At 40.3% G+C, this 12,113-nt stretch overlaps 1 protein-coding gene across 1 annotated transcript; it reads right to left on the bottom strand.

The window, feature by feature from the left end:
• Positions 1-4: 4 nt before the first annotated feature.
• Positions 5-7,729, bottom strand: LOC104517613 (calnexin; the record flags this gene model as incomplete). Its single annotated transcript, XM_010176460.2, has 10 exons — positions 7,541-7,729; positions 7,017-7,090; positions 6,445-6,503; positions 5,996-6,137; positions 4,633-4,714; positions 2,989-3,181; positions 1,879-2,068; positions 1,045-1,158; positions 389-545; positions 5-49 (listed from the first exon to the last, which is right to left on the bottom strand). Coding segments are annotated over exons 1-10 (1,242 nt in total), but the record flags the coding sequence as incomplete, so codon positions are not given.
• Between the last annotated feature and the right edge of the window lie 4,384 nt (positions 7,730-12,113).

The following is a 12,113-nucleotide window of genomic DNA, read 5'->3' as shown; positions in this document are numbered from 1 at the left end:
AGTCCTCAAAGAAATCTGGGTTTGGGATCTTTCTAGGTTTCCATATACCCTAAGGAAGACAAAAGACATTCAGCCTCATCTGTTATAATACAATTTTTAGTTTGCAGCCCAATTTGAACTGAAAGAAAGACCAATCCATTGCACTTAATTACAGTGCCCGTGGGTGCAACTTGTCAGGTTCTGGGAATCAATTTTTATTTGTGGTACAAAGAAGTGAGGTCAAGTAAGAAAGCACTTTGAATCTGTCCACTTGAAATACACTACAATCGTGACAGTATTGGTATTCTTAATTAATTCTTAATTACACCTGCTGAATCTAAATAATTCTGCTTTTTCTAATAGAAATTAGGCTGTATTGCCTGGCAGTTTAAGTAATGAAAATACCAACCTGATAGTTCACGTTATCAATCATAGGAGGTTTCCATTTGCCTTTGTAGTTTGGATTGTCAATCATTGGTCGCTGCCAGGTACCGCAGCCAGGGGCTGCCTCACATTTAGGATTTGCAATCTGAGGTGCCTCCCATTCACCATCCATATCTTCATCCCTGAAAAAGGAAATTCAGCTTTGAAGTCCACCTCTTGTCTTTATACAGACTAAGACCTAGACAATGTCTGATTTCTGGGAAAATTAAAATTCCCACCATAAAATATAGATACTAAAAACTTTGTATAGCATAGGGCTGTAGGTAAAGATACTGCAGAAGGAATGAGGATTTCAAAAAGTAGCTTGGAAGCTCAGAAGCTCAACAAAAGCCAGTCCCTGAGCACAGCCCCCCCCACCACCCCTTCCAAGTATGGTACAGCTGCAAGATGACCATCCCTGCCCTATTCAGCTTACAGTCACAGAAGAGTTGAAAAGGGTGCAGGTGAATCCAAGAAGACAAGACTTCTCAGACCAACCCTGCTTTCTCCTTTTCAAGCAGGCTACCCAGAATTGACAACTTTGTTAGCAAACAACAATGAACTATGTATTCTTATACTTGTAAAACCCAGTACCAGAGCCATGAAATAATTGCTGTCATTTGCAACAGGCAGTAAACATACCAATCTTCAGGCTTCTCCGCATCAGGGTCTGCTACGTATTCTGGCTCATCATCCAGCCAGCCCTCTGGTTTCACAGCATTTTCATCTGCTATCTTTGCAGGAGCATCCTCATCCCTTGAGAACAGAATATTACATAGTAACACACATAGCACAGAAAAGTTCTCAACCCTAAGGCATGAATCCACAGACTTTGAACAAGTCCACTGATCTAGACACACTTCTGACAAGTTAAGTGTAACACCATGATTTTAGAACAGAATTGCCTTGCAATCTGCTACCCAGACATGTGCCTCATGGCACAGTCATGGCACCAACTGTAAGGTAATACTACATGTATTACCAACCTAGAAATTACCAAATACTACATTTAAAACCAACCTAGAAAGGGCACATTACAGCAAATCCCACATCTCTTATCACTGTGAACACACATTTGAGTTCAAAATGGATTCTCTGGTTCACAAAGCATAGGTTCAAGGACAGGAACCTAATATCAGTTTCTGATTTAGGATGTCAGGTATTTCAGTCACCTGTAACTATGCATTACACAAACAACTACAAACACCTCGATGAAAGCATCAGCTAGCATAGCTGTTTTAGTAAAACCTTCATCTGTGGCCAGCATAGTAAAAGAAGCACTAAACAGCAATTCTCAGATGACTTGTATCCTGTCTGCCTTTATCTACCAAACTGCTACTCAGATGCCCAAACTGACTGTGTTTTGATCACAAGGGTGAGACTCAAAACCTTCTAGAAGTCACCTGAGAAAGACTTTTTGATCAGGACCAAATTAAGGCTAAGGCCTCCTTCAATTCCATCTCTCCAAAAGCTTACCAGTCATCTGGTTTAACAGCATCTGGGTCTGGGATTTTTGGTCTCTCATCCCAGTCCTCAGGCTTCTGGTCATTCGGGTCCTCAATCTCTCGGGGTGGATTCACAGGAGGTGTCATATCATTTAGCAAATTCCCACTGTTGACAACCGTTTGATCAACCAGTATTTCAAAACTATTATCAGGATTCAAGACTGCAAGAAAAAAGTTGATGATGCAGCCATTACACATGCGATACAAAGCGTGCATCATAAAGCATCAACTCGCCCCCACTGTACCACTAAAATTTCAGCAATCCCAACTACCACCTACCTAGCAAGCGTTTTAAAGGTTTGTTAAGAACCTTTCTCCTCGTGCCAAAGTATAACTAGTGATGATGTATCACATCTCACCTTCTGAGAAAGAAGACTCATTGCAGGAGTCCTGCTTTAAATATGCTAAAAGCACAAAGAAGAGTAAATCACACTTGTAGAGTGGTTTACCAGTCACCACAGCAAGTTGATGTTCCACAGTAAGTATTGCTTTAGTAGTAAGAGTACATGTAAGACTCCCTGCTACTGACTCACAGGATTTTAACCTTGCTCCTTTATTCATTGCTGCTTCTGTAATAGGAAAAGCTACGAGATATCCCCAAGTACTCCCTGAAAGATTTAAGTCACAGCTAATACACCAGACCAGACACTGTACTTCAAGAAGCACTGAGTTTGTGTGCTACTATGAAAGCAGCGATAAAAAAAGACTAACCCTCTAAATCTAAAGCCTAGTATACCCCAAATTACCAGGGGGCAGCATTCAAACAGTTTATAAATGTTGATAATTATTTTGGATATACTTAGCATATCAAGTTACTCATGACTGCTCTGAAATTCAGTTCTCCTGTAACTATTAAGTTCAAGGTCTCATGACCTTTCTTACATGAATCAAGACTTCTTGCAAGAAAGAAGTAAGTCTTTGTATAGTAAGATCAGCTTTTGCATTCAGAGCTTTCAAGTGGTTTTTAGTTGTATGGTGAGTTGACACAAATATTCAGTTGTTCATCTGACTCATTTTATGGGCTCGTGATTCAGGAAACATAGTAGTAGTTATTAACATGCATAGTTAATAGTCACCATACCCAGAGTATAAAGATGGGTCTTCTTATCAGTAAAGTAAGTCTTCAGGTCTGCATCTGGACGCTTTGCATGCTTCTCCTCATATTTGCCAGTCTTTGGATTTTTGTGCCGGAAGATGAAGTGCAATTTATAGTCCTCTCCACATTTGTCAGGGCCAAACATGATTGTATATGGAGTTTTGTCATGGAACTGGTCCTTTAAAAGCAACACAAAACTTCACTGCATTATTTTGAAATATAACTTAGGTCACTGCCGGGCATAAGAACTCCAAATTAATTAGAAATTATTCTGCAACTTCAATATCAAGCCAATGAAGTACCCACACAAAAGCTTCTATCATGACTACAAGCCTCTACAGAAAACACCAGGATTATCCCAGCTACTTGATTTTGCACCTTTGGTCTCTACTTTCCAGATGAAAAACCATCAGCTATTCAACTGTTATCAAAAAGATAAGTGTAAGTGACAACCACAACATTTAAGTATATCTCTACATTACAATAAAGGATTTAAAAGCAATCAATATACAAATATCAGTTACTGGTAATAACAAATGACTGGCTAGTCCAGTGAGTTTCTTTCACACAAAGTGATAAGCAGCATTAAAAGTGAGGCCAAGTTGTATTTAGTTTACACACTTATAAACTGGTGTGCTGTCTCAATCTGAGAGCTAACAGGATATGATAATCTCACCTCTGAACACTGTAAGCAAGTCTATTTGTTCTTGCTGATGTTATTGTAAAATTCAATGACATATGAAACTGTTTAGACAGCCAAGTAGATTTTTGTGTGTCTTTTTTTCATAACTTGGAATCTCTATTAATAACACAACTCCAATGAGACCACAGAGGGGAAGGAGAAGGATGGGTAACAAGTCATAAAAGATACTTCCTATAAAGCCTAGGAAGATGGCTAAAGAAAACCCACAGGACTACACAAGCCCATGCAAGGTGACCCAGCAGTTAAGCTTTGTCTGAATAGACTAAAGCACTTTACGTAGGTATATGATTGAGAGGAGAGAAAATTATTCTTAATCCTTGTGAGCTGTAGCACAGGCTCTTCCACTGACCACAGTTTTAAGACAATGCATTCAAGGGTGATTTATGAAGTAAAGGGTTCAGCACGTGCAGCTGAACACGTAAAGGTTGTATTATCTAGTCCAACCTCTCAGTAGTTTTAATTTTTAAAATATACCCAGGAACTCACAAGTGGGTTCACATATCAAAGACAAGGCAATAAATACAATGTATATTTTTAGTTATTTCCATTAGCCTGTTTTAGATGAAACATGGAAGCCTTCTTCTGGGCAACAGCCTCCTGAGCAGGTTTCTCCTCATAGATTGGCTACTCATAAGATACCTGCTCTTCAGTCCTAGAGCCTAAGGAAATCTGAAGTATTGCAGACTTCAGCAAAGGTCTAGAACTGCTCAGCTACTAAGAAAATACAGTTTTCACTCAAGAGGCCGGGAGATTTCAGTATTTATCCTCTCCAACTGAAAACAGGGGGAAACTGCTGAGTGCAAAGTACTTCAGAGATCAGGCCCTAAGTATGCCCCACCACCTTTACTAAAGGGATTCCTTCAGGAAGGAGCAAAATGAAAAAGATTTTTTTCACAGTTAAAACTCACAGTAGCAGCATTACTCACCAGGTTCAGTTCAGGGGTTTTTGAAAGCAATTTCACATAGGCACCACCACACTCTATTCCATTTTGGAAATTTACTTCATACCTAATTTTAGTTTTGGACACAGAACAGGAGAACATGTTATACATGAGGAAAAATTACTTCTGTAATACACAACTACAATTCTCCAGTACAAATTAAGAGTAAGACTGTTTTGTTGTTGTTTGCTTTAAGTCACATGCCCAGTGAATATTAAAAATATATGCCACGCTCTAAGGACTAAGCAAATATTCACAGGGCCTGAGAAACATAAAAAATTGAGGATTTAGAAGACTTAACCTTACAGAAAAGATTAAAGGAATTGAGTGCTGCTCTTGAAGATTATGATCTAGAAGTAGATAGAAGGAAGAAAAAGCTTTACAATATGTATGAGACTGCAACAGAGATTAAGACAAGCCAATTATTTTCCCCACCAACTACTATGGCAGACAGACAACTCAATTTGCAAGACTACCAACACAATGAGAACTGGAACCTAGGAGAAGCTCCTCTAGGGTTCTAAGCATAAAACAATATATTTAGGGATGCCAAGGAGGCTGAAAAGGGCAAAATATCTCTGTCAGGAATAGGCTAAGTATGCTTGATCCTCTCTCAATGCCAGCAGCTGGAGCAGATGACCATTGGGATTTATTTTTAGCCATGTATTTTGAGCCAAAACTAAACAGTCATGCAAAGCAAAGTGACCAATTATTATCTTATGCAAATATGAATAAGCTTACTCTTTGTTTAAAACTGATAAAGTAGGTAGTAATCCACAATTCAACTGTTTACACTGAATGATTTTTTTTCCCCCCCTCTACATGGAAGTAGATTCTTCTACATCAGTCATGGCCAAACAGAGCTAGGCAAGCCGTTCATTTTCCATGACAGATGAACTAAGACAAGGGAAGGAGGAAACGAGAGCATCTTTACCACTCTGCCCACTCCACTTTGGACACATGGGGCAGTTCACTGCATAAGGAACTGCAACAGACCAGGTTTTGTCCAAAAGGACAAGGATTTTCACAATTAGCACTACAAAAGTCAGTTGCCTGACCTTGTTATGACAATTAAATCAAGTGAATTGAAGTCCCAAGAAAGGTTACCAAGTCTAGTTCTCACAGACTTCTCTCCTTTTCAGACTTCAGAAGGACCCATGCTGTTCCTAGCTTTCCACTTTGGGAATCTGGGTTGCCTTTTTACCCTTACTTAAACAGTATGATAATAGGTTACAGCATCTTGTGTCATCTAGACTCCCAGTCAACAAAAGCTCAGTTATGGAATTAACCTCAGCCTGCTGTCAGGCCACCCTGGAAATGACAGAACACTAACTTATCCTTTACTTACTGTATAATAAGGGGTTTGGTATCAAATACAAAAGGCTTTGAGAGCTTGGATGAAATTGCATGATGCTTGGCTCGGGTTACCAACACAAGCCCTTTGTCTCCTGGAAGCTTAGTGTCCTTCATGTCTTGGACTTCCCATTTACCTGGGGGGAAATTAACCAAACATTATCAAAACTTGTTTAAGACATTCTTTGTTTAGCCCAATTTTGGGTAATATAGTCATCATTCTGCAATAACACCCTATAGGGTATCTTATCAAGTTATTAGCATAACGTCTTCACTAAAAATCACTTTAACATCTCCAAGTGGATATTTTGTCTAAACTCCTGCCATTTTCTTCAGTGAATAGAATTTTAACTGGGAAACAGAAGACTGAAACTTGCACCTCTTCTTCAGATATGACAAAATACATCAGAACCATCTACCATCCAAAACCTGGGTTGGACTCACCATCGTATTTGGCAATCTCATCATCTGTATCATCTTTTTTGGCTCTGGAAAGGATCCATCTAAAAGAAAGACATCCAACAATCAGAAAACTAGACTTTTTTACCCCCCCATTAAAAATCCTGCCCTTAAGATAACACTTGCTGTCCTACGACTACACCCCAGTGTCTTGATACCCTGAAGAGTTTTACCCCCATGCCTGAAGTTTTCTGCATTTGCCACTTCTCATCCCACCCCCAAAGTAGGATCATGGTCTTAGTGTTTTGCTCTTGTGAAAAAAAAACCCCAAAGTAGTACCTCATCATCCTCATACTGCCTAAAGAAAGCAAAAAGTCAGATGAGGATTAAAACATTACACGTCTGACTCACCTCCCCCTTAATACAAGAACTTAAGGAAATACTAGTTTAGCTCAGCCCTTTAACAGCCAGCCTCATATAGTCCCTGCTGTAATCCTCACCAACCCCTGTCTTTTGATTCTATTTTTAGTAACACAGGCTCTAGAGAAGGTTTCATCGCCTTTCACCAAAATTTTTAATTATTTGCTATGCTGAACCACCCTTCAGATCATACTCACCCATCCAGAGTCCCTTTATCAAATGATTCTGCAAAATACACCTCACCAGTTGGGACTGGGGGCCGGTAGGTAACCTATGGGAGAAGAGAAGCATTATGCACTGTTCAAAGCACATTCTCTACTCTGAAGAAATTCAGGCATATACAGCTCACTTTCCCTCTCTGCACTCAAGTACAGCTTACCTGGAACACTCTTGCAGCAAAAACATGGAAGTTATGTAAATATTGCTGCTTGTGCCAAGCCATTGTGCTCTTGTCTGCAACTAAAACTAAAGTATATATAGCTGGAAACATTCACATTAACTCTTGATAATCACATATTTTAATGGTGGATCCAAGTTTTCAGGAAGAACACTTCAGGGGGACTTGAGAACAGGAATGAAGCAGCTAGGCTTAATTCCAAGCCCTACTCCCCAATAACATGACAACATATTAAATGTTAGCAAAGTAAAGACAACTCTGATCAGACACATTAACCACAACACCAGTGGTAATTCAATTTTTAAAATAAGTTCCATGCCAAACCTTTGGAGTTGGAGGAGGAGTGCTTGTTTCAGGCTTTGACTCTTCTGCCTCCTCAATGCCATTATCCAAGTCATCCTCAATATCAACTACATCATCACCATCATTTTCATCATCCATATCATGTGCCTGGACAGCAAGAGTCCCCAGAGCCAGCAGGGTCACACACAGTAGCCATTTCAGCTCCATGGTCTGAAGAAGACAAGGTAAAGAGGTCAAGTCAGTACTGCATGCAGAGTGAAGCATTGCTTCTCAGTAGAAAAAACAAGCATTCAAGACAAAAGGTAAAGTGCTTAGTCATACCACTGAAAGAAAAGGGCAAAATTATCTTTTCAGTTCTGTTACTTACTGCATTTGGCTCCTTAAGGCAGCTCTAAAAGCTGGAGAGGAACACAACACAAAGCTAAAGTATTTAATACACAACAGACATGAACTGAGTGGAGGACCATGTGTGCAAGTCCTGCAGATCACACTGCAGAAGCATCGTAATTTTGCTGCCACGGTTCACGAGCAGAAGAGCAGACACATGTACATAACACCCCTGCCTATGCAACTGCAAAAGTCCAAACAGCAAACTTATTTCTTGTTTATAAAGGACTTGAAATGCAACATGCAGAAACTGAAAGTTCCCTTCAGATCAGGAACTGAAATACAATTAGGTCTTTCAAGCAGAGAGTAATCAATCCTCTATCTCCTGGTCAATATTTTCTGTCCTTTCAACTGGGAGATATTGGCATTTTCATTCATCAGTCCTCTTCTCCGGGTTTTACTCTGGAATTACTGCCAAAAGTCACTGATACTACTAGCAGATGTCTGTAAGTTGAGGCTACTGAGGCACTCAGGAGAAAATTTCTTACTATTTAACAGACAGCTCACTTCATTCCTCTCTTTCAAGCTCTAATTTAACAAGACAACCAAAGAAGACGACTCTCTGTTAAGAGAGGCTCTACAGAATTAAAGTATCACACTACAACTAATTTATAAGGTGGCCAACACATTGTCACACCTAAAAGCGTGGTAGACCTTGTCAAGCTGCAGCTCAAACAATCTCATAAGTAAAATGAGTTTCAACTTTACTTTCTTGCTAGAAAGACTGCAAGATCACTGCACCTTTAGGTTGATACAACAGGCAACACTCCTAGCATGCTGCTCGTAGTTTCATCTCCCCAAAAAACCCCCACACAAAACTTGTGCCTTGCTCACCTTTTCTCCTTTGAATCACATTCCATATTTTTCTTCCAAAACCAGAGTTGTAACCGAGACTAATACCTTTTTTGAAAACAAATACAAAACCAAACATCCCCTCCTTGCCTTCTACTCCTGCCTGGGGCTGTAGCCCTGTGGACTTCCAAACAGAACTCCAGCAGAGTTAATAGTGCCTGTAGGGACATAAGTTCACACTAGAAAACAAACTTTCAACTTTCCAAAACATGTTTAGGCAACTGAAAGAATCTAATCTTAAAGGTTTAAGAGCACTATCCAATACTCCAAAACTACACTGCATACCAGATCTACCCTTCTGAGATTATTCTTTAACTTCCTTCTAATGTCAGAGGGGATGTTTTATAACTACAACAAAACTGTATTTTTAAAGACTTGTGCTGAGGTCACGTCCAGTTTGTCACTACAGCAACATGCAATTGCAGCCAGTTTTCTAACAATAGTGATGGCCTTGAGGATTATGGTCTAAATGCACACTCAGCCCCCCCCTCACAGTCCAGGCAACTGCACCCAAACACCCCTGAGCCAAAACGACACCACTCACAGCATGAACAGCTGACAAAAAACCCCAACTTTCAACTGTTGTTATATACGAGCAAAGCTTGTTTGCTTAATGCACAGTGCACAGCCAAAAGTGAAAAGAGTTACAGAATCATAACAGCTCGTAGCTCTTATTACTGATGTGGGAACCACAATACAAAACCAAGGAATGAAAACTATCAAGCAACCATCAGTACCCTTGGAAGTTCAAGTTCTTCTTGCACAGATAGAGCATCCTCTGAATAAACTCACGCCCAACAGCATAAAAACAGTACAAAAACCAAGAGCCTGAAACATGATTTCAAAAAGTGACATTTAGAGCCCTAGATGTGTCCTGTGTGACTGAAGCAACTACAGATGAGATGGCACAAGGACACCTCTCCAAGGGAAGGGCTGCATTTTGTCTTAGCTCATCAACAGGGTCTCACCAAATACATTTTAAACAGAGCTAAATTTTCCCTTATTTTTTTCCCCTGCTTTCAAATTATATTATGCAGATAGAACAATGACTTGATGATTTGGAAAGTGATACAAGGAAATTGATCTTAAAAATACAGCAAGGTAAAAGATAAGCCAATACTCTCCTCTTTTTCTAAGAGGAAGGAGTTTCTGCATACCTCCTCCCACGCCAAGGATATTAATGATTTAGCATGCAAGTAATATCACCACCAGTAAACCAGCAATAAAGTTTTGGTAAAAGAATTAAATCACCCCCCTGCAATTTTCATGCCAATACCAACTCCCTACATAATAATTATCTACTTCCCAATCCCACCCCAAGGTGGTGGTTTAACTTGGCCAACAGTCCAACATCACACAGCCACTCACTCACTCTCCCCTCACCCCCAGGAAACAGGAGGAAATTGAAGGGGTAAAGGTAAGGAGACCTGCAGGCTGAGATAAAAACCATTTAATAATTGAAATAAAACTTAAAATAATAATGACAACAATAATGGTGATAATAGAATACACAAATGAGTGATGCACAGTGCAACTGCACTGATCAAGCCCAGTGCGTTCCCAGATTACGATCCCAGAGGAGCAACAAACCAGGAGGAGAAAGAGAGAGAGAGCCAGAGCATGAAAGACCCAGCATTCCAGCTGACCCTCATTAACACACTGAACATGATATGGAATATCCCACTGGCATCTCCCAAGTGCCAATTTGGGTTTGCTCATTTTATGCCCCACCAGTCCTCTGCACCCACGGACTAGCAAACCACGGGGAAGGTGGAAAGTCCTTCATTCTCCAGCGACAATTGCTAACATTATTAGTACATTAGCAACAGTTCTAACAAACCCCACACTGAAACCAAAACACAGAACTAAGAGGAAAATGAGCTCTGGCCCAGCCAAAAACCAAGACACTGAACTACAACCCTTTGGAATTATCTGTCAGCAGCAAACAGACTTTGGTAAGCAGCAAAGCCTTGTATTGCAGGCCAGGTTGCTCCAGAAATTCTTCTGTCAAAGCATCCCAGTGAAACCAGACAATCCTGCCAGTGGCACATCGAGCAGGGGAAGAAGCTGTGTCACTCTGCACATCTGTGCTCCTCACACAGCCACAGGCATCCACCCCATAGATCTACCTTTCTCAGTTAACCTGCTGTGTGAATTCAAGGCCTGGGGATCCTCACTTCAAACTAGAAGTACAACCTGTTCAAGGTCCCAATCAAGCCTTTTTATTTTCCCCCCTCCCACAAAAAAGAGAAAGCTAAAAGCACAAAGAGAAGCTAGTCTAGTTTCATGTCCTTGCCCCTCTTACAATCATCATCAAATAGTATCCACAAGTTTATATCCCTGCAGAAAGTTGTTTAGGACACCTCCTACATATTTAATCAGTCCCTAATTCAACGTAAGCTGCCATTCACACACCTCGAGTACAGACTCGTAGCACCTCCTGCAACCAACAATTGTCATGTCAAGCTCCTTATTCTGTTAACCTGTAACAATATACAAACTCACCAAATTATAAAAAATAAAACCCACTATGTTCTCAGAAGAGCAATTTAAGTGAAGCACCCATTTTCCATATTTAAAAAGCTACTCCTACCCATAACAGATGTCCTGCTACAGGAGAGAATTTCAACTTCACTTCACACAATCCTTAGGGACACCACATAAACATGATTATGCCCTAGTAAATTAGGTTATTGCTAAATAGAAGATAGGAAGGGGAGGGGGAGAGAGAAGAAACTCAGGTTTTATACAAATCAGGCATAAACCAATTTTTCAGTGGAGTTTTAACTTGTTAACAACTACAGGTGTTCAATTAGTCATCCAAAACATGGTCTAACCTTCAGAGACACAGCCACCTACTCTATTATGATCAGATTTCTCCCTTGAAGAAGCGTCCAATTTCCAAGCAGTCACTATCATTAGCCACTTCTGAGGCCTGCACTTCCCTTGTTTAGGTTTAGCTGTGCAATATTGCTGAAGGTTGGTGTATTTCTGATCACGCAACTGCCAAAAGCCTTTAACAAAGGAGCTCTTTCTTAATAGGCCAGAGCTTCCCACTTCTCCATTCTACTTCAGTGCAACCCTCATTTTCACCATAACAATGTTCCAAGTCGGAGATGACTAAAACTTCATCTACTTTTTTTTGGGGACACCACTTCAACCAAAGGGAAAACCACTGCAGTATAATATCAAAGTATTAACTAGGAAGGGAGCTTGAGACTGCCAGTGCTAACAAACCACTTGTTCCCTGTCCGTGTGTCCATCCACAGCCAGCTTCTACACTAGAAAATTTATAGCTGACATTTAAGCACTGTTCACCTGATTGTAGAAAGGTCAAAGCATTTTCCCCTGGAAT

This window comes from Antrostomus carolinensis, unplaced genomic scaffold (assembly GCF_000700745.2).
Source record: "Antrostomus carolinensis isolate BGI_N321 unplaced genomic scaffold, ASM70074v2 Scaffold44309, whole genome shotgun sequence".
Lineage (NCBI taxonomy): Eukaryota > Metazoa > Chordata > Aves > Caprimulgiformes > Caprimulgidae > Antrostomus > Antrostomus carolinensis.
This window is presented reverse-complemented; position numbering and strand designations above follow the sequence as displayed.